Source organism: Nicotiana sylvestris, chromosome 12, assembly GCF_000393655.2.
Source record: "Nicotiana sylvestris chromosome 12, ASM39365v2, whole genome shotgun sequence".
Taxonomy (NCBI): domain Eukaryota; kingdom Viridiplantae; phylum Streptophyta; class Magnoliopsida; order Solanales; family Solanaceae; genus Nicotiana; species Nicotiana sylvestris.
Genome location: NC_091068.1, coordinates 153,967,171 through 153,990,448, shown reverse-complemented (window position 1 = coordinate 153,990,448; position 23,278 = coordinate 153,967,171). Strand labels below are relative to the sequence as shown.

Below are 23,278 nucleotides of genomic sequence, written 5' to 3'. Positions count from 1 at the left end.
GCTTGAGAACTTGAAAAACAGCAACAAGTGAAATATAAGCAACAGGACTCTATAACAACTACTTTGAGACATAAAATGGAAGTTAATCAAAGCACTCATGCAGCCTTTGTCCAGCACTACACTACAACCCAAAGTCACAAGAAGTGAAGTTTCCTTTGATCATTTAGAATTGGAGTTGGTTAAGCAACTCTATTGAACTTGCAGAGTATCGTTGCTCAGGAAACATTTTCATTCCAAGCAAATTTGTTATCACTTAATGATGTCCAGATTTGTTTAATATTCATGGTACCAAATAGAACATGATGATCTAACGTCCTAAACGCTTTCCTGTAATATGAAATATGACGGAGTACCTAAGCCATAATTGGGTAAAAGAAGTAAAATTGCAGCAGCAAGCTAGTGAAAGACGCAAAACATAGCAGCAGTGAAGTAGAAAAAGAAGGGGGAAAACAGTAGCAACGAGCCAAGTATGTACAGCTTTTTCGATGAAGAAAAAGCAGTAAAAGAAGAAAAAACAGCAGCAACAACAACAAGCAAGTGAAAGACGCTAAAAATAGTAACGGTGAAGTAGAAAAAGAAGGGATAAAACAACCACCACGAGCTAAGTATGCATAACTTTTTGGACAACGAAAAAGCAGTAAAAGAAGGAAAAATAGCAGCAGCAAGTAAGGGAAAGACGCAAAAAAATAGCAGCAACAAGCTAAGTATGCACAGCTTTTTCGACAAAGAAAAAGCAAAAAAAGAAGGAAAAACAGCAGCAGCAACAGCAAGCAAGTGAAAGACGCAAAAAAATAGTAGCAGTGAAGTAGAAAAAGATGGGAAAAAATAGCAGCCACGAGCTAAGTATGCACAACTTTTTCAACAAAGAAAAAGCAGTAAAATAAGGAAAAATAGCAGCAGCAGCAGCAAGCAAGTGAAAGAGGCAAAAAAAATAACAGCAGTGACCCATATCTTTTTTTTTTTTGGGAGGGGGAGAGAGGAATTATATCTTCCCTGAAAGATTTAAAGTATCCTACAACATTCTATATTACCCTTCAACTGGCAGAGTTGAAGTTTTATTTTTATGGAGAAAGGCATCTGCAGATTGTCAGGTTCAATTAGCAAACTAAATAAATTTGTACTAACCTTAACAAAAGAAGGTTCTTGATTATCAGAATAATGACTAATGATCAACTCAGCACCAAAAGAAGGGTAATTATCAATAAAAGAGTAAATCTCCCTTGATTTGTTCTTTCTAAGCAAAGATTATTTTTGTACAGTTTATAATATGAATATCGTTTGCTGGCATCGCCCATTGACATAAAGAGCACCTTTCTTTCTAATTTTTCTATTCGCATAAGGACTTGTAAGTAATCTCTTTTATAGATTGAACTTGCAAATTGTTCTATTATATTTATTGAAAATGTGCAAACAAAAAAAGAATGTATAGATTGATTTTATGTTGATCAACATATACCTAGCAGCTTAAAGTGAAGGAGTTCTTGCAGCTCAACTTTATGAAGCTTATACACCCCCGCACATGCACATTTTGTTGCCTCGTGATTGCCTTGAGTTTGAATAACTGTCATATATTTGAGATCAACATTTGTTGTTGGAACAGTGGGTGATCTGCAAGCAAGAAGTTCATCATTCTCATCTTCACAGTCATTTTACCAACTCATAACCAAAACTCCACCAAATAGCCCAGAGGATTCTCCTTTATAAAGAACCAAAAATTACTTACGACCAAGCAAAGTATATAAAAGTTTCAAGTACTTTTTATTTATGTAAATTGCACATAAGATTCCAGAAATGTACTCAAAGAGTGTAAACATTAGTTGAAGGATATCGTTTAGTTGATAAGAAGCAACCATTATTTTTTTCTTCAAAGAACTTTTCAACATGGTTGAGAAAATTTCTTCAATAACTCGCTAAACAACGGAAATTTTTTTTTTTTTGTGTGTGTGAATCTTTTATTTTTTCCATTTATTCAACTACAAATGCAGAGGAAAACTAAAGAGAAAAAAAAAAGGATGCTTTAGTACCAATCATAACCACTTGGTAGATTGGATTGTACTACTACTTGGTAGATTGGATCATACTATTTTACCTGCTTCACTAAATCTCTTCATCTCCCGCAACAGATTAGCAAAAAACTTCTCTATTAAGTTATTGTTATTCTGAAAGAAGCCAATTATACCTATAGTAATATCATTTTTCGAAATGGAAAGACAAATGTTAGAAGGAATGAGAAGGAAGGAAAATGTTCTTACCATCCTTGAACCATCCTCCATTATAGCAAATACACCAAGGCTGATATAGTGAAAGAACTTTGTTCAGCAGATAAAATTAGAAGGACAAAAGTTCAAGAAAAGGAAGCAACATGGCAAAGATGCAAGGCGTGTCTCCTTGTCGTCTACACATTTCTTATTCTAAATTTCATCACGGTATTAATTAAAATCTCATATTACATTCAATTCATATTTACTTGCAATAAATTTTTACAAATGATAAAGCTCTTTCTTTTAAAAGAATTTGGATATGTATTACATACTTCAATCCTGATCTCACTGACATTGATGTACAAGTACTTTCTTGTTTGTTTGTATGTTCTGGTTAAAAATTATAGAGTCTTGCATGCAATTGCAATTTAAGGATATTTGAACAAATGTATAATGCAAACACCATACAATTTTTTCTAGTATAAATTTCAATAGAAACTTTAATTTGTTATATAATGTAATAGACGGCGGAGGAGGTGATAGTGAACATTTTGCACTCTTCACGGAATTATTCTTTTACTCAGTTTATCTTTTTCTCTTTTTTCTTTAATTAAGATTAGCAATTTTATTCATAAAAAGATATATTTAAGATGAAGTTGTAAACTATACGACCAAACCAAAAGTATATTATTTTTTCATTCTTTACTAACTTTTTACCCTACTTATCTTAATTCTTATTTAAATTTAATAAATTGATCAGATACTAAAATTTAACAAACTATACCTCATAATTAATTGTAAAAGAAGATATCATTTCCCAGGAAACCAGAATTATTATTTCAACAAAATTGTTCATAACTGAAATTAGAGTTCGATTGATATCTTAAAATCCAATTTCAAACCATATGTTTAAATTTCAAACTTCTTAATCAAGTAAAAGTCAGGCACTTCAAGAATGCAAACAAGTAAAAATAAAACAAAGAACCGAGACGAAAAGAAATCAACAAAGAAAGAAAAAATCAGCATAAAACAAGATGAAATATGAAAAGAGGGAGAAGAAGAACACTCACCAGAATGGGGGACTCTTAGATAACAGTGTAATACACTGGTAGCTGTCGTCCTTCACCGGAGCTGGCCGACAGAGTTCGTCCATGGTGAAGTCGATGTGTTCTAGGTTGAGGCTGAGAGAGAAGATGTCTAATTTTAGATTTTGAGAGTTAGAGAAAGTGACGAGCGTTTCATAATATATGTTTTAATTTAAAAAAATATATTAAAGAGTAATTAAAATATTAGTGGGGTCATTATTTAGTTTTTGTTTTTTTTAATAAATATATAGGAGGGAAAGTAAGGAGGAAAAATAAACCGTTCCAATATACTTTTATTTTATCAATCTGTTCCCACAAATAACTCTATTGTATCGCCTTTACAAACCGTCTCCATATATTTACTTATGACGGTTATTATACTATTGGAAGGATCAATTAGCAAACTAAACAAATTTGTATTAACCTTAACAAAAGAAGGTTCTTGATTATCAGAATAATGACTAATGATCAACTCAGCACCAAAAGAAGGGTAATTATCAATAAAAGAGTAAATCTCCCTTGATTTGTTCTTTCTAGCAAAGATTATTTTTGTACAGTTTATAATATGAATATCGTTTGCTGGCATCGCCCATTGACATAAAGAGCACCTTTCTTTCTCATTTTTCTATTCGCATAAGGACTTGTAAGCAATCTCTTTTATAGATGAACTTGCAAATTATTCTATTATATTTATTGAAAATGTGCAAACAAAAAAAGAATGTATAGATTGATTTTATGTTGATCAACCTGTACCTAGCAGCTTAAAGTGAAGGAGTTCTTGCAGCTCAACTTTGTGAAGCTTATATACCCCCGTACATGCACATTTTGTTGCCTCGTGATTGCCTTGAATTTGAATAACTGTCATATACTTGAGATCTACATTTGTTGTTGGAACAGTGGATGATCTGCAAGCAAGAAGTTCATCATTCTCAGCTTCACAGTCATTTTATCAACTCATAACCAAAACTCCACCAAATAGCCCAGAGAATTTTCCTTTATAAAGAAGCAAAAATTACTTACGACTAAGAAAAGTATATAAAAGTTTCAAGTACTTTTTATTTATGTAAATTCCACATAAGATTCCAGAAATGTACTCAAAGAGTGTAAACATTAGTTGAAGGATATCGTTTAGTTGATAAGAAGCAACCATTATTTTTTTCTTCAAAGAACTTGTCAACATGGTTGAGAAAATTTCTTCAATAACTCGCTAAACTACGGAAATCATTTTTTCTTTGTGTGTAAATCTTTTATTTTTTCCATTTATTCAACTACAAATGCAGAGGAAAACTAAAGAGAAAAAAAAGGATGCTTTAGTACCAATCATAACCACTTGGTAGATTGGATTGTACTACTACTTGGTGTAAGCACGTGATTTTTGCCCTATAAAAAATTCAAAAATAAAATGATTTTTCTTTGGTGTACAATTTTGTGATATTTTGAAGAATTATTTGTATTTGTCTGTGCGTGTTTATTCGCTAAATTAATAAAAAATACAAAAATATGTCGCATTTTGCATGTAGGATTTAATTCTACAATTGTTAGTAATTAAAATTGTTTTACAAAAATTAAAAATTACAAAAATAGGCATCGTTTGCATTTTTAGCATTTAATGTCCAAATATACAATTTTATGCTTAATTAATACTTAATTGTGCGTTAATTGTTATTGGGAGTTAATTTGCGCCTTTATAACTTAATTTAGTTCTTAATAATAGTTTAAGTATTTTTATAATTTAGTTTTAGAAAAATAAAAGAAGAAAAGAGAGCGAAAATATAAAGAAAGTCGGAATTGGGCCTCTTCTTCAATTTCAAGCTATAGGCCCAAAAAATGGCCCAATCTTCCCTACGACCCAGTCCATTTCGAACTGGGTCGACCCAGTCCATTAACCCAACACCCCTTCTTCATTTTTGTCCAACACAAAACAAAACCAAAAAAAAATAAAAAAATAAAAAGTGAATTATCACTATTAATAGTTTTATTTTTTGTTTTTTTATATATATAAAAAAATCCGAAAATATTTTATTTTATTTATTATTTTTATTTTATTAAAAAATATATATATATATAGTAATTTCGGAAATGATTTTAAAAAAATAAAAAATAAAAAAATAAAAAAAAGTAAAAGAATGTAGAAAATTTAAAAAAAAAAGTAAAAAGTTTTAAAAAATTTAAAAGTAAAAGAAGGTTGGAATTAAAAAATAAATATAAAGATATCTGAAAATTTAAAAAATTTAAAGTAATTGAAAGTAGCATTTTTAAAAGAAAAAGAAAAGATAGTGGTTTATTTTTTAAAGAAAAGTTAAATAAAGTGAGATTCTCTTTTAAAAAAATAAAAAGTGGGATTTTAAATAAGATAAAGTAATTAAAGTTGGAATTTTAAAAATAAAAGTAAATAAAGGTGGGATTTCTTTTTCTAAAAAAATAAAAGCAATTTGTAAGTGGGATTTCTTTTAATTAAAAAAATAATAAAATAATAAAAAATAAATCTGAAAATTTCGAAAATTTTGCTATAAATAGAAGAGAAAATTTAGGAAGAAGGGTGGAAAAAAAGAGAGGAAAAACTAGATAGAGAGAAGAAAAAAAGAGGGGGCGGAGTGAGAAGTATACACCCGATATACATTCTGGATACACTGAATATACAGGGACAGAATTCATTTTGGAGAGTTTTGAAGTTGAAAAGAATAGTTACTGTTTCATTGCCTCGCTTAAGATCTGAAATAGTCAGAACCTTCCTGCCTTTTACTTCTTCTCTATACTTGGAGTCGTTTATAGTCTCCTGGGTTTACTACTATTCCTACTGTTACTGGTCTATTCCTGTGTTGCTGGACTGTCGTTGTTGTGCTACATTGTTACTACTGTTGCTGCTTCTCAGCTTCATCTTCTCTTGTTTTCCAATACCAGGTACATGTCTTTTAAATTTTAAGTTGGAAAGAGATTCAACATGACTCATCAATGAAGTTTGAATTGAAATTCTGTTTTCTATTTGTCCAAGTTCATCAATTTAAATTTCATTTTTGTTTTATGTTAGTTAATTAGTAGTGAATTCAATTTGATAGCTATGAGCTAATTGTCTTACTTTGAAAGTTCGTATAAAGATTTGTAATAATATTAGCTCATTATCTCATTAGTTTAATCATATTAAATTGTCAAAGTAGGGAATATGGCATGAATGTTGGTCATTATTTAATTTTGTTGTTAGTTAAGCAAGAAGTGATGTAGAAGTGCCAAGAAAATTACAGTAGTGATATTTATTGTTAAATAAGGTTAAGATGGTGTTGTTGGTATATTTTTATAAGATAATAGATGTGTGTATAAACGTTGGCGAAAGGTGATATGATGTAGCTTGTTACAATGTTAAAATGTTATGAATGTTTACGATATACAGTTAAGTTGCATGTAAGGTAATTTTATTGAATTAACTTGTATAATAATTCCTTTCTTATAAACTCGATACCTATCTACCTTCATAAGACAAATTGATCAAATAATTAGGCTTATTAGATTAAAAGCGAGTATATGAGAATGAAACGAGATGTATAAGTACCAATTGCAACACTTGATATCAATGGTAATTAGAAATAGAATTTGCATTAAGTAAATCATGAAAAAAAAATTTGGAAAATATTTCCTTCCTTTATGAATCATTCATTTTCAGTTTTATATGCAATTTATTCTTTGATATATATGTCATATTAGTTTTTTTTTTAAAATAATATTAATCATATTTTTATTCTGTCCTTTGAAATTGAATAGTTGAAATGAATATAACTTATATTCGGAAAATATAATCAACGGTCAACATTTAATAAATTGTAAATTCTTTTCAAAGAATTTAAGGGCACCTTAAATGGGAATTTATCATGATTTTCACATAAAAATGTATAGATATAATAAACAATTTGTGGAAAATCCCTAATATCATTACGAATATTTTGCACAATTAGGGATACGTTCGCGTACCCTGATTATATTTTTAAAAGCAAAAATTCGGATTATGCGTACGCGCAATTTCGAACGAATATTTAATAAAAGGATTTTTCCAAAAGGCGTTAAATCAATTTCATAAAAACCCGAGATGTACGGTTCATTATTCAAGAAAAACAAATATTCTTGATCCAACACAATTTCGAAAAATGATTGCTTAATAAATATATTATAAAAAGTTATTGTGTACACGTACGCGTGACACAAGTCCGCAATTTTTTTTAACACGAATATACGTACGCGTAATTCGATTCAAAGAAGGGTCATCAATAAGCGGTAGTAAAAACATGTAACATCAATGTATTTAATAAAATCAAGGTAATTAAGCCAATAATAAAAACAGTTAAGCGACCGTGCTAGAACCACGGAATCCGGAAATGCCTAACACCTTCTTCCGGATTAACAGAATTCCTTACTCAGGATTTCTGGTTCGCAGAATAATAAACAGAGTCATATTCTCCTCGATTCAGGGATTATAATTGGTGACTTGGGACGCCTTAAAATTCCCAGGTGGCGACTCTAAAACAAATAAACAAATCCCGTTTCGACTGTCCTTCAATCGGAGAAAACTCCCCACGCGCCCTGCGGGCGCGGCAAAAAGGAGGTGCGACACTTGGTAGATTGGATCGTACTATTTTGCCTACTTCGCTAAATGTCTTCATCTCCAGCAACAGATTAGCAAAAAACTTCTCTACTAAGTTATTGTTATTCTGAAAGAAGCCAATTATACCTATAGTAATATCATTTTTCGAAATGGAAAGACAAATGTTAGAAGGAATAAGAAGGAAGGAAAATGTTCTTACCATCCTTGAACCATTCTCCATTAGTGTGAGGACCCAAATGGCCATCACTTGTTTAAAAATAAAATTCTGTGTTCTGAGGCCTTGAAACCTCATTTAGAGTCACCTCAATTTGCATGTGCAGTCCGGGCGCGTAGCCGGAAAGCTTAAATATGAAATTCTGTGAGAAATGATAAAATTTGGTTATAAAATGAGTTAACTTGACTTTGGTCAGCGTTTTGGGTAAACGGACCCGGACCCATAATTTGACGGTCTCAGAGGGTCCGTAGAAAAATATAGGACTTGGGCGTATGCCGGAATCGAATTCCGATGTACCAAGCCCAAGAAATGAATTTTTAAAGAAAATTATTTTCTGAAATTGTTCAAGAAAATTTGAAATAAAATTTGATTAGAACATGATGGTATCATGCCCGTATTTTGGTTTCGACACTCGGTACAGGTCTTATATATGACTTAAGACGTTTCTGTGGAATTTGGTGAAAAATGGATGTCATTTTACGTGATTCGGACTTAAATTGCCAAAAAAATGATGTTTAAAGAAGTTTTGAGAAAATTTCATTGATCTTGAGATTTAATTTGATGTTCATGATGTTATTTTGATGATTTGATTATACGAATAAATCCGTAAGATGTTTTTGAAGTTTTGTTTACACTTGGTTTGGAGTTCCGAGGGCTCGGGTGAGTTTCAGGTAGGTTCTGGGGTGTCTTAGGCCTAAAACAAATAGAGCTGTTGCAGGCCCAGAGGGGTGGGAGACCTCTGAACAGGCCAGTGCGGTCCGCACGATATGAATCGCGTCCGCGGAGGGACCTGTGCGGCTGCACTATATTCTGTGTGGTCCGCGGTGAAGAACAGATTCACTGGTCCGACTTCGGAAGCCTATATCTTTTGATTTACAAGGAATTTTGAGATGATTCAAAAACTAAAGTTGTAGTACTTTGTGTCTCGTTTCTATAATGGTAACGAAATCACAATTTGGACATCTGTAGAGAAAGTTATGGCCACAATACTAAGACCTGTCACTGTAGAACACAGGAAGCCTGTGCGGCTCGGGTTGCACGTCGCAACAAATATTATATTGGATCGGGTTGCACACTGCAACAGATATTATATTGGATCGGGTTGCACGCCACAACAGATATTATATTAGATCAGGTTGCACGCCGCAACAATGTTAAATGATAAGGGATCGGGTTGCGCGGCACAACAGTATTGTTATTGTATCGTTGTAGATATTGAGCTGTCCATTCATATTTTATTATATTTTTGTTGGTCTTGATATGTTTCCCCGAAGCATGTACCCCTTCCCATTTTAAACTGCTCATTTCTGTTTATTTTCAACCATATATGATATAACTGCACAAGTTTATCTGGAGTCTGGTCCTAGCCTCGTCACTACCTCGCCGGGGTTAGGCCAGGCACTTACCAGCACATGGGGTCGGTAGTGCTGATACTATACTCTGTACATTATGCAGATACTGGTGTGGTACTTGATCAGTAGTAGTAGGGGAGCTAGCCTTTAGTCCATCGAGACACCGAGGTAGCCTTGCAAGTGTCCGCAGGCCCGGGGTCTCCTCTATCTTTTATTATGTTCTGTTATCCCATGTATCCGAGACAAACAGTGTTATTTTTCCTTCAAACTGTTGTATGTAGTACTCTTAGTAGTCCGTGGATATTGTGACACCAGTTTCTGGGTAGAGGCATGTGTTGACTTTCGAAACATTTTGGTTTTATATTTATTTAAGACTTCCGCTTAAATCTCATATTCCGCTGTCATTTAGATATTTATAACTTATTAATATAAGTTGTAAAAAAGATTAAAACAGAAGAGTTAAAGATTTCTAAGTTCGTGGCTTGCCTAGCTTCTATGAGTAGGCGTCATTTTAACTCCTGAGGGTAGGAATTTCGGGTCGTCACAAGTTTGAATCAGAGCTCTAGGTTACATAGGTCTCATAATTCACGGACAAGCTCAATAGAGTCTGAGGGATCGGTACTGAGACGTCTGTATTTATCCCAAGAGGCAACAGAGTTAGGAAAAACTTCACATTTATTCTTTCATGTCGTGCAGTTCTGTTTAACAATGCTAATTGACTTTCTACTCTGTTCTCTCGTAGATGGTGAGAACACGCGCTTCCTCATCTACCGCTCAGCAGCCCGAGCCCCCAGCAGTAGCTCCTACATGGGGCAGAGGGCAAGGCCGAGGCCATGACAGAGACCGAGGTAGGGGTAGAGCTCAACCCCGAGCAGCAGCTCCAGTAGCGGAGCCTCAGGTTGACTTTGATGACGAGGTTTCGGCCCAGAAGCTCCGGTGGGCTCAGCTCAGGTCACAGAGGGGTTTATTGCTACCCCAGTCCTTCAGGATGCTCTTGTCCAATTAGTGGGCCTCATGGAGAGTGTCACCCGAGCGGGCTTGCTTCTTGTAGCACCAGCCGTCTCTCAAGCTGGAGAAGGGGCCCAGACTCCTGCTACTCGCACTCTGGAGCAGGTAGCTCCTCAGATTCAGACTCCAGCGGTTCAGCTAGTTCGAGCAGTTCAGCCGGGTGTGGTATCTCATACCAGTGATGAAGCGGCTATGTCTACCGATGCTTTGTGGAGGCTGGATAGGTTCATCAAGCTCTTCACTTCCACTTTCAGTGGTGCATCTACTGAGGATCCCCAGGATTATCTAGACAGCTGCTACGAGGTTCTCAGGAACATGGGTATTGTTGAGACCAATGGGGTTGATTTTGCTACATTTCACTTGTCTGGATCCGCCAAGACTTGGTGGAGGGATTATTGCTTAGCTAGACCAGCCGGATCGCCAGCCTTGACTTGGGAGCAGTTCACACAACTATTTCTAGAGAAGTTCCTCCCCGTTACTCAGTGAGAGGCTTATCGGAGGCAGTTTGAGCACCTCCAGCAGGGTTCCATAAAGGTTACCTAGTATGAGAGCAGGTTCATCGACTTAGCTTGCCATGCTCTTGTCATACTTCCTACCGAGAGAGAGAGGGTGAGGAGGTTTATTGATGGTCTTATTCAGCCGATTCACCTTCAGATGGCTAGGGAGGTTGGGAGTGAGATCACTTTTCAAGAGGCGGCCGATGTGGCCCGTAGAGTGGAGATGGTCCTGGCGCAGGGAAGTGGTCATGGGTCGGATAAGAGGCCCCATCATTCAGGTAGATTCAGTGGTGCCTCGTCTGGAGGCAGAGATTCATAAGGTAGAGGCCATCCTCCTAGGCCCTTTCAGTCAGCACTTCAGGTCTCTCACGGTGCTTTAGGTAGCCGTGGTTCGCAGATGTAGTATTCTGATCAGCAGTCCTACAGTGCACCACCAACTCCTATCAATGCACCGCCACTTCAGAGTTTTTGGGGTGGTCATTTGGGTCGCTAGGGTCAGTCTCCATTTCCTCAGCCACATCACTCAGGTGGATGCTATGAGTGTGGTGAGTATGGTTATATCAGGAGGGCTTGTCCGAGATTGGTGGGTACTCAGTCACAGCAACAGGGTCCCCGTGCTATGGTTCATGCACCAGGTGTTCCACAGCCCGCCTAGCCAGCTAGAGGTGGGGGTAGAGGTGCTAGAGGTGGAGGTAGAGGATTTAGAGGTGGAGGCCAGCCAGCTGCAGGCCATCCCAGAGATGGAGCCTAGGGTAGTGGGGCCCACCCCCGATGTTATGCTCTTCCAGCCAGGCCCGAGGCTGAGGCTTCAGATGCAGTTATCACAAGTACTATTCTGGTTTGTGATAGAGATGCTTCAGTGTTATTTGATCTAGGGTCCACCTACTCGTATGTGTCATCTTATTTTGCACCGTATCTGGTTATGCCTAGTGATTCATTGAGCATTCCCGTTTATATGTCTACACCGGTGGGTAATTCTATTGTAGTTGATCGAGTTCATCGTTCTTGTATTGTGGTGATTGGGGGTCTTGAGACTCGTGTAGATTTATTGCTTTTAGACATGGTCGATTTCGATGTTATATTGGGGATAGACTGGTTATCACCTTACCACACTATCTTGGACTGTCATGCCAAGACTGTGGCCTTAGCTTTATCGCGTATGCCTCGTTTAGAATGGAGAGGGACTCCTGGTCATTCTACCAGTAGTGTTATCTCTTATGTGAAGGCTCGACGCATGGTCGAGAAGGGGTGTTTGGCCTATTTGGCGTATGTTCGTGATTCTAGTGCTGAGGTTCCCTCTATTGATTCTGTGCCCACTGTTCATGAGTTTACTGAGGTATTCCCTTCAGACTTGCCGGGTATGCCACCCGACATGGATATTGATTTTTGCATTAATTTGGCTCCGGGCACTCAGCCCATTTCAATCCCGCCGTATCGTATGGCCCCGCCTGAGTTGAAAGAGTTGAAGGAACAGTTGCAAGACTTGCTTGAGAAGGGTTTCATTAGGCCTAGTGTTTCGCCTTGGGGTGCGCCAGTATTTTTTGTTAAGAAGAAAGAAGGGTCGATGAGAATGTGTATAGATTACCGGCAGTTGAACAAGGTTATAATCAAGAATAAGTATCCATTGCCGAGGATTGATGATCTGTTTGATCAGCTTCAGGGTGCCAAGGTATTTTCAAAGATTGATTTAAGATCTGGCTACCATCAGCTGAGGATTAGGGCATCCGATGTCCCTAAGATAGCTTTCCACACTCGGTACAGTCATTATGAATTCTTAGTGATGTCATTCGGGCTGACAAATGCCCCAGCAACTTTTATGGATTAGATGAACCGAGTGTTCAATCCTTATGTGGAATCGTTCGTGATAGTCTTCATTGATGATATTTTGATATATTTCCGCAGCCTGGAGGAGCACGAGCAGCATCTCGAAGTGGTTCTTCGGACTCTAAGGGATAGTCAGTTATATGCTAAGTTCTCGAAGTGTGAGTTCTAGTTGAGTTCAGTTGCATTTCTGGGTCATGTTGTATCAGCAGAGGGTATTCAGGTTGATCCGAAGAAGATTGAGGCAGTCAAGAACTGGCCCAGACCAGCATCAGCTACAGAGATTCGGAGTTTCTTGGGGTTGGTAGGCTACTATCGTCGGTTCGTGGAGGGGTTTTCATCCATGGCAGCCCCGATGACCAGGTTGACCCAGAAGGGTGCCCAGTTCAGATGGTCGGATGAGTGTGAGGCAAGCTTTCAGAAGCTTAAGACAGCTCTGACTATGACACCAGTGTTGGTTTTACCCACAGGTTCAGGGCCTTATACAGTCTATTGTGATGCATCTCGCATTGGACTTGGTGCAGTGTTGATGCAAGATGGCAAGGTCATTGCCTATGCTTCGCGGCAGTTGAAGATTTATGAGAAGAACTATCTGGTTCATGATTTGGAGTTGGCGGCCATTGTTCACGCGTTAAAGATTTGGAGGCATTATCTATATGGCGTGGCATGTGAGGTATTCACAGATCACAAGAGTCTTCAGTATTTGTTCAAACAAATGGAGTTGAATTTGAGGCAGAGGAGGTGGTTGGAGTTGTTAAAAGATTATGATATCACCATCTTATATCATCCGGGAAAGGCCAATGTGCAGTCTTGCTTATATTCCAGTCGGTGAGAGGCCGCTTGCTTTGGATGTTTAGGCCTTGTCCAATCGGTTCATGAGGTTGGATATTTCTGATCCTAGTCAGGTATTAGCTTGCACAGTCACTCATTCTCCTTCATTGGAGCGTATCTGTGATCGGCAGTATGATGATCCCCATTTGTGTGTCCTTAGAGACACGGTGCAACACGGAGGTACCAAGCAGGTTGCCCTAGATGATGAGGGGGTTTTGAGATTGAAGGGTCGAGTGTATATGCCAAATGTGGATGGGCTTCGGGAGTTGATTTTAGAGGAGGCCCATAGCTCCCGGTACACTATTCATCCGGGCACCGCAAAGATGTATCAGGATTTGCGGTAGCATTATTGGTGGCGGAGAATGAAGAAGGATATCGTAGCATATGTGGCTCGTTGTTTGAATTGTCAGCAGGTCAAGTACGAGCATCAGAGGCCTAGTGGGTTATTTCAGAGGATTGAGGTTCCCGAGTGGAAGGGGGAGCGAATCACTATGGACTTCATTACTGGACTCCCGCAGACTCGGAAGAAGTTCGACACACTCCTATTCATCCGAGAGGTTAGCTGAGATCTATATCCGGGAGATTGTCGTCTTCATGGTGTGCCTATGTCTATCATTTCGGACCGAGGTACGCAGTTTACCTCGCGTTTCTGGAAAGCAGTTCAGTGAGGGTTGGGCACGCATGTTGAGTTGAGCACACCATTTCATCCTCAGACGAACAAGCAGTCCAAGCGAACTATTCAGATTTTGGAGGATATGCTTCAAGCTTGTGTCATTGACTTTGGAGGCTCATGGGATCAGTTTTTTCCTATAGCAGAGTTTACCTACAACAACAGCTACCAGTCGAGTATCCAGATTGCTCCTTATGAGGCGTTATATGGTAGATGGTGTCAGTCTCCGGTTGGATGGTTTGAGCCAGGAGAGGCTCGATTGTTGGGTACGGATCTGGTTCAGGAGTCCTTGGATAAGGTCAGGATTATTCAGGATAGGCTTCGTACAGCTCAGTCCAGGCAAAAGAGTTATGCGGACCACAAGGTTCGAAATGTGGCTTTTATTATCGGTGAGCGGGTATTGCTCCGAGTGTCGCCTATGAAGGGCGTGATGAGATTTGGGAAGAAGGGCAAGCTTAGCCCTAGATTCATTGGCCCATTTGAGATTCTGGATTGAGTGGGAGAGGTGGCTTATAGACTTGCATTGCCGCCGAGCTTATCAGTCGTGCATCCAGTGTTTCATGTGTCCATGCTTCGGAAATATCACGGCGATCCATCCTACGTGTTAGATTTCAGCACTGTCTAGTTGGACAAGGACTTGTCTTACGAGAAGGAGCCGGTGGCTATTCTAGACTGGCAGGTTCGCCAGTTGAGGTCGAAGAGTTTTACTTCTGTTCGTGTTCAGTGGAGAGGTCAGCCTCCTGAGGCATCGACCTGGGAGTCCGAGCCCGATATGCGGAGCCGTTATCCCCATCTTTTCCCCGACTCAGGTACTTCCTTCTTCTATCCGTTCGAGGACGAATGGTTGTTTTAGAGGTGGAGAATGTGAGGACCTAAAAGGTCATCACTTGTTTAAAAACGAAATTATGTATTCTGAGGTCTTGAAAACCTCATTTAAAGTCACCTCGATTTGCGTGCGCAATCCGGGCGCGTAGCCGGAAAGCTTAAATATGAAATTCTGTGAAAAATGATATATTTTGGTTATAAAATGAGTTAATTTGACTTCGGTCAACATTTCAGGTAAACGGACCCGGATCCGTGATTTGACGGTTCTGGAGGGTCCGTAGGAAAATATGGAGCTTGGGCGTATGCCCGGAATCGAATTCCGAGGTCCCAAGCACGAGAAATGAATTTTTAAAGAAAATAATTTTCTGAAATTGTTCAACGAAATTTGAAATGAAATTTGATTAGAACATGATGGTATCGGGCACGTATTTTGGTTCCGGCGCCCGTACAGGTCTTATATATGACATAAGACGTTTCCGTGGAATTTGGTGAAAAATGAATGTCATTTGACGTGATTCGGACTTAAATTGCAAAAAAAATTGATGTTTAAAGAAGTTTTGAGAAAATTTCATTGATCTTGAGAATTAATTTGATGTTCATGATGTTATTTTGATGATTTGATTACACGAATAAATCCGTAAGATGTTTTTGAAGTTTTGTGTACACTTGGTTTGGAGTTTCGAGGGCTCGGGTGAGTTTTGGGTAGGTTTTGGGGTGTCTTAGGCCTAAAAAAAACAGAGCTATTGCAGGCCTAGAGGGGTGGAGGACCTCTGAACAGGCCAGTGCGGTCCGCATGATATGGACCGCGGCCGCGGAGGGGCCTGTGCGGCGGCACTAGATTTTGTGCGGTCCGCGGTGAAGAACAGATTCACTGGTCCTACTTCAGAAGCCTATATCTTTTGATCTATAAGGAATGTTGAGATGATTCAAAAACGAAAGTTGTAGCTATTTGTGTCTAGTTTCCTGAAAAGTAAAGAAATTATAATTTGGACATCATTAGAGAAAGTTATGGCCAAAATAATAAGACCTGTCACTGCAGAACACAAGAAGCCTGTGCGGCCGCAGTTGATTTTGTACGGTCCGCACAGGGCATCTGAGGGCAGTATATTTAGACGGAATTTTCAGTTATTTTTCAATTTTGAAGACCCCAAAAACATAAGAGGCGATTTTCAAACAACCTTTCTTCTCCAAATCAATTGTAAGTCATTTTTAACTAGTTTTCTTCAATCATTAACATCTTTTAACATGATTTCAACTTCAAATCAATGATTTTCATAGGGGAAATTGGATGTTTTGGGTAGAACCTAGGTTTTTCAAATTGGGAATTTGGACCACGATTTGAGGTTCAATTTAAAAACAATTTATATATTTGAGTTCGTGGGGGAATGGGTGATTGGGTTTTGGTTCGAACCTCGGGTTTTGACCATGTGGGCCCGGGGGCGATTTTGACTTTTGGGTAAAACTTTGGAAAATCTATTTTCATGCATTCAAATTAATTTATTTAGCATTTATTAATATAATTAAGCAACTTATGGCTAGATACGAGCGAGTTGGTGGTAGAATCAAGAGGTAAAGAGATAATTGAGGCTTGAATTGTGTTCGTAACATCGAGGTAAGTATCCGGTCTAACCTTAGCTTGAGATATTAGGAGTTGAGTCCTATTTGCTATTTGCTTCTTGTTGAGTACGACGTATAGGAATGGTGACGAGTATCTATACGTTGGTGTCAAGCATGACCGTGAGTCTTAAATTGATACTTGTTGTATTCTTGAATATTACTATGGTTGAAATAGTGAGTAAATCCTTGATATTGAGAAAAGGCTTCGTTTATTTATCATGGAATCTATTTATGATTGAGAAATGGTGGTATTTGAGATGAGTAGGAGTTGAGTTAAGATTGATTATAGTTGATTCTCCCTTTCCGGGATGTATATACTTGTAATGTTGAGTTCCCTTGCCGGGATAGTGTAGTCTATTGTTGATCCCTTGCCGGGACGGTTAGTTATGATTATTGGTGACTGTATAGTTGGAACGGGTTGCGTGCCGCAACAGATATTATATCGGATCGGGTTTGACGCCGCAACAGATATTATATTGGATCGGGTTGCACGCTGCAACAGATATTATATTGGATCGGGTTGCACACCACAACAGACATTATATTGGATCGGGTTGCACGCATCTATATAAATATATATATAGATCGGGTTGCATGCCACAACAATGTTAAATGATAAGGGATCGGGTTGTGCGCCGCAACAGTATTGTTATTGTATCATTGTAGATATTGAGCTGTCCTTTCATATTTTATTAAGTTTTTGTTGGTCTTGATATGTTTCCTCGAAGCATGTACCCCCTCCCATTTTAAACTACTCATTCCTGTTTATTTTCCGCCATATATTATATAACTGCACAGGTTTATCTGGAGTCTGGTCCTAGCCTCGTCACTACCTCGCCGGGGTTAGGCCAGGCACTTACCAGCACATGGGGTCGGTTGTGCTGATACTACACTCTGCACTCTGTGCAGATATCGAAGTGGCACTTGATCAGCAGCAGTAGGCGAGCCAGCCTTCAGTCCACCGAGACACCGAGGTAGCCTTGCAGGTGTTCGCAGGCCCGGCATCTCCTCTATCTTTTATTATGCTCTGTTATTTCATGTATCCGAGACAAACAGTGTTATTTTTCCTTCAAACTGTTGTATGTAGTACTCTTAGTAGTCCGTGGCTATTGTAACACAAGTTTCTGGGTAGAGGCATGTGTTGACTTTCGAAACATTTTGGTTTTACATTTATTTAAGACTTCCGCTTAAATCTCATATTCCGCTGTCATTTAGATGTTTATCACTTGTTAATATAAATTGTAAAAACGATTAAAACAGAAGAGTTAAAGATTTCTAAGTTTGTGGCTTGCCTAGCTTCTATGAGTAGGCGCCATCACGACTCCCGAGGGTGGGAATTACGGATCGTGACAATTAGAGCAAATACACCAAGGCTGATATTCTAAAAGAAGCCAATTATACCTATAGTAATATCATTTTTCGAAATGGAAAGACAAATGTTAGAAGGAATGAGAAGGAAGGAAAATGTTCTTACCATCCTTGAATCATCCTCCATTATAGCAAATACACCAAGGCTGATATAGTGAAAGAACTTTTGTTCAGCAGATAAAATTAGAAGGACAAAAGTTCAAGAAAAGGAAGTAACATGGCAAAGATGCAAGGTGTCTCTCCTTGTCGTCTACGCATTCCTTATTCTAAACTTCATCACGGTATTAATTAAAATCTCATATTACATTCAATTCATATTTACCTGCAATAAATTTTTACAAATGATAAAGCTCTTTCTTTTAAAAGAATTTGGATATGTATTACATACTTCAATACTGATCTCACTGACATTGATGTACAAGTACATTTTTGTTTGTTTGTATGTTCTTGTTAAAAATTATAGAGCCTTGCATGCAATTGCAATTTAAGGATATTTGAACAAACGTATAATGCAAACGCCATACAATTTTTTCTAGTATAAATTTCAATAGAAACTTTAATTTATTATATAATGTAATAGATGGTGGAGGAGGTGATAGTGAACATTTTGCACTCTTCACGGAATTATTCTTTTACTCAGTTTATCTTTTTCTTTTTTTCCTTTAATTAAGATTAGCAATTTTATTCATAAAAAGATATAACTAAGATGAAGTTGTAAACTATACGACCAAACCAAATGTATACTTTTTTCATTCTTTACTAACTTTTTACCCTACTTATCTTAATTCTTATTTAAATTTAATAAATTGATCAGATACTAAAATTTAACAAATCATACCTCATAATTAATTGTAAAAGAAGATATCATTTCCCAGGAATTCAGAATTATGATTTCAACAAAATTGTCCATAACTGAAATTAGAGTTCAATTGATATCTTAAAATCCAATTTCAAACCATATGTTTAAATTTCAAACTTCTTAATCTAGTAAAAGTGAGGTACTTCAAGAATGCTAAAAAGTAAAAATAAAACAAAGAACCGAGACGAAAAGAAATCAACAAAGAAAGAAAAAAACAGCAAAAAACAAGATGAAATATGAAAAGAGGGAGAAGAAGAACACTCACCAGAATGAGAAACTCTTAGATGACAGTGTAATACATGGGTAATTGTCGTCCTTCGCCGGAGCTGGCCGACAGAGTTCGTCCATGGTAAAGTCGATGTGTTCTAGGTTGAGACTAAGAGAGAAGATGTCTAATTTTAGGTTTTGAGAGTTAGAGAAAGTGACAGAGCATTTCATAATTTAAAAAATATATTAAAATTTTATTAAAATATTAGTGGGTCATTTATTTAGTTTTCTTTTTGTTTTTAATAAATATATAGGAGGGAAAGTAGGAAGGGAAAATAAACCGTTTCATTATACTTTTATTTTACCAAACTGTTCCCACAAATAACTCTATTGTATCGCCTTTACAAACCGTCTCCATATATTTACTTATGGTGACGGTTATTATACTATTGGAACGCTTATTCTTCAAAAGTGTTCCGGAAGCCTTTTGACACTAATGGGACGGTTAAAACCGTTCCAATATATGATCTATTGTAACGGTTATAAAACCGTTGCAAAATAACCATTTCAATAAAATCATTTTCTAGTAGTGACTGTCACTCAAAATGAGGCTCTCAGCCTCACTCAGTCATCACTCTCCAATCTCACACACGGGATCGCAGTGCCATGAAACTAGCCGGGAACAATGATATGATGTGCCAATAAATAACAACTGAAACAAAGACATGATATGAAATGCATGAATAAGACTAAGTACAAAATATCAATGACTACTGAGATGACAGCAAGAAACGACCACTCGGGTCCCAACAATATCGGCGTGAAGCCCTAACATGATATTGTTGATACCCAATTTTTCTCTATATATTTTTTATATGCAAAATACTTTCAAAATAGCAGGTATATGCATATATAAGTATGTCCCAAGGTTTTTCTCTTAATTTTTATATATTTTTAAATCTATTTATATTTTATCAAGAAAAACCCAATAATTATCCCCAAAATTATCATTTTGGGTGAATCACTTATTAGATTCTCATATTTATATTAAAATATAGCTGGCATAATTTTGCATATTTTTATAAATTTGTTTAGTATTTTTAAAGTTAAATTGCATATAATTGCAATTTTAGCCTATTTTAAGATTTAATTATTTTCATAATTATAAAATTGACTCCAGTATTTTTTTATTTAATAATTATGTATTATTAATTATTTTAGTACCTTTAATTTATTTCCAGAAATTATTTTACTATTTTTTATAAAATAAATAATGGAAAAATGGCTATTTAAATATTAACCCTATTTCATTTCAATTGTAGCCCAAATCAACCCCCCAATTGAAACCAATTGCAATTTCAAATTACCCGGCCCTATTTCTAAATTACCCGACCCCTGACCCATTTAATTCAACCCGCCCGTCTCTCCTTTTGATCCAGGTCGTTGATCATTTTGATCAACGGCCACAAACCTTCATTTCCTTTTTTAATCTACCAACACCCCTAAACCCTAAATCAATTCATCTAACCAGCCACCTCTGAACTCTCAAACTCTCTCGAACATTCCCAAACCCTAACCTCCTCTTACCACCACCTTCACCTTGAAACCCACCGGAATCCATGGCTTCTCAGGCTGTGGGAGTCTTATACTCACCTTATCTTGCTCCCACGCGCCTGATCTCTGAAGATTCAAGGCCTGGCCTTGAAGGTTTGCACCCAGACCTTTGTCGATTCAAGGTTTCACGGCCATCTCCGGCTTTACTCCGGTGTACCATGGTGGTTTGAGCCTGATTCCAACCTCTCCGACTCAGATCGGTGACCTTTCAAAACCTATCTCACTTCTAAGGTTCTTTTGAAACCATAACTCTTCGAGATTTTCTCCTATTTCCTTAGATCCGTTGTGTATTTGTGCTCTCCTTGAGTTTTCAAACGATTTCCCTAACTTTTCTTCCAAAAATTACTTTCAAAACCGCTTCGTTTCCGATCTAAGGTTTTTTAAAAATGCTTAAGTGTTTCTATGACTTTCTTTTCCTTTTATTTTGTGTGTATTTGCCTCTACTTTGTTCTATGTTTTCCTTCTACCTTATATATTCTTCTACTGAGTTTTTACACCCCGTTCTTGTATGTTCTTTTACTGAGTTTTATATACTTCATGCTTGTATGTTCTTCTACCATGTTTTCCATACTATGCTCTCATATGCTTTTCTACTATGTTCTTATATTTTTTGTCTCCTACTATGTTCCTGCATGTTTCTCCTACTGCATTTTCCTGCTAAGTTCTTAAGTTTCCTTATTTTCCTTCTATTAAGCCCTGTTTAAGTTTCTTCTGAAAAATCTCTTAAGCATGTTTCTTTTACTATTCCTATCAGTGTTTTTCTTTTGAGTGCTTCTACTATGTTCCGCATGTTACTTTGCTATAATGTTTTTCTCATGAGTTTCTGTTGATGAAAGAAGCATGCAAGAGGTTTCAACTCTGAAACCTCTGAGCCTGTTTCAACTACTTGCCTCCTCATCTCTGTACTTGATTCAAGGGGGAAACCCTAGAATTTGGGGTTCTGCCGAGGTTTGATTGAACTAGGGTTTTATTTTAGAACCTTTAACTCTTTGAGACTGACTTTGAGTCTCTGAACTAAGTTTGGACATCTTTGTTTTAATACAATGCTGAACTTTTTGCTAAACTCTTCAACAATGGATTTTTTCTGCTGATTTACACGACAATTTTCTTTCATGATCACATGCTCCTTATATATGATGAATTTTCCTCTAAATGGTTTTCAAATTTGCAATTAGTGCAAACTTCTTTTTGAATATAGCTTGATTGATTTCTTTCCATCTTTTACGAATTTCCTCTGTTACTCGACTTAAGTAAAACCCTTCTTCATCTTTACTGACTTGATTCATTCATACCAAATCTCAGACCTTATGATTTACTGGCCGTTAATTGACTCCCTTACCTTATTTGCACAAACCGTGTACTGACAAAACCCAGTCCTTCAATAACCTTTAGGTAATTGCCCTCAATTGCATCCTTTACACAAAGTGTTTATTCAATTCCATTCCTTAAATGGTTTTACTCGTTTTGAATCTAAATCCCTTAATTAAGGGAAGCCTTGTGTAATTTATTGACAATCAGTTTTCAAACTATTTTCTTACCTTATTTCTGCCTGCTTTCTACACTATAAAAGGCATGACCCTTTTCACAAACACACACTTCAGACTTCACAACATCAGAATCTCTTCTGAATTCTCACTCTCACATAATAGAACTCTTTCTTCTTGTCTGCATTGAGGTTTTTACCAGACTACTGCATTTTTCTCTACTTGTTTCTTTGAAACTGGTATGTCCTAATTTCAAATTTCAGCATCCCCACAATGTGTTTACTTACAGTTTTTGCATCTATGTCTACTTTACTGCTTCTGCAGAGTTAAATACTTAAACTAGCATGTTGATTCCCTTTTGCTTGTTTCTGCTATGAATCCCTATTCCTTATTTCCCTTTATGTGCTTTGAGTTATAGTTTAAAACATGGCAATATACAAGTTATTGTCTATGGATTGAACTTGATCTCTTAGGGAATCCTAACCTCTAAACAATGTGTTCCAGTAGGCTTATGGGTGTGTCAGCATCTCCCATTGTTGGGTTATGCCCACTAGCCTGCTTTTTACCTCTTGCAACTCCCCATTCCCTATATCTCTATGTGTGATGTTTCCCTTTCCCTTTCCCCCTTTCAGAATTCTGCACTTGCACTCTCTCTTAGTTCCTAAGTTCTGCCCCCTCTTGTGAGTCTTGCCTTGGGACCTTGGTTCCCTCTAAACTTGGACACCTGAGGGTTGGCCCTTCCACACTGCACTTTGGCTTAATATGGTGATACATTTGGGTGTAAGCACTTCCCGGAGTTCTTATGAAACTCTGACACACCCAAGTGGGAGAAAGGCTTTGAAACATGATCTTTGGAGTTGGTTTACTTCATACTTCAGACAGGAAGTATGAATCAGGCTCTCCTTGGTTGTAATTTTCAATTTCTGATGTATTTTTCTTTAATTTTTTTTGGACTATAATAACTTGTAATAACTTTTGGGGATGGTTAGTGAAAAGGGAAGGGTAACCATTTATGTAAAAGGGGTAGATATCCTGCT

At 37.2% G+C, this 23,278-nt stretch overlaps 1 protein-coding gene across 9 annotated transcripts in view; it reads right to left on the bottom strand.

The window, feature by feature from the left end:
* Nucleotides 1–23,278, bottom strand: part of LOC104232758 (uncharacterized) — a 39,807-nt gene that overhangs the window by 424 nt on the left and 16,105 nt on the right. For 3 of the 9 annotated variants that reach the window (XM_070165146.1, XM_070165145.1, XM_070165142.1), the window contains 6 exons: nt 19,202–19,312; nt 18,184–18,223; nt 4,040–4,191; nt 3,272–3,382; nt 2,253–2,292; nt 1,457–1,608 (listed from right to left, as the gene is read on the bottom strand). In XM_070165146.1, the coding sequence (XP_070021247.1) occupies nt 4,087–4,191; nt 18,184–18,223; nt 19,202–19,312 (256 nt within the window). In that variant the 3' untranslated portion in view covers nt 1,457–1,608; nt 2,253–2,292; nt 3,272–3,382; nt 4,040–4,086. Of the gene's footprint in view, nt 1–1,456; nt 1,609–2,089; nt 2,160–2,252; nt 2,293–3,271; nt 3,383–4,033; nt 4,192–4,211; nt 4,280–18,183; nt 18,224–19,201; nt 19,313–23,278 lie in introns of those variants that run through there. The other 6 variants (XM_070165148.1, XM_070165143.1, XM_070165150.1 and 3 more) reach the window with 5 other exon arrangements.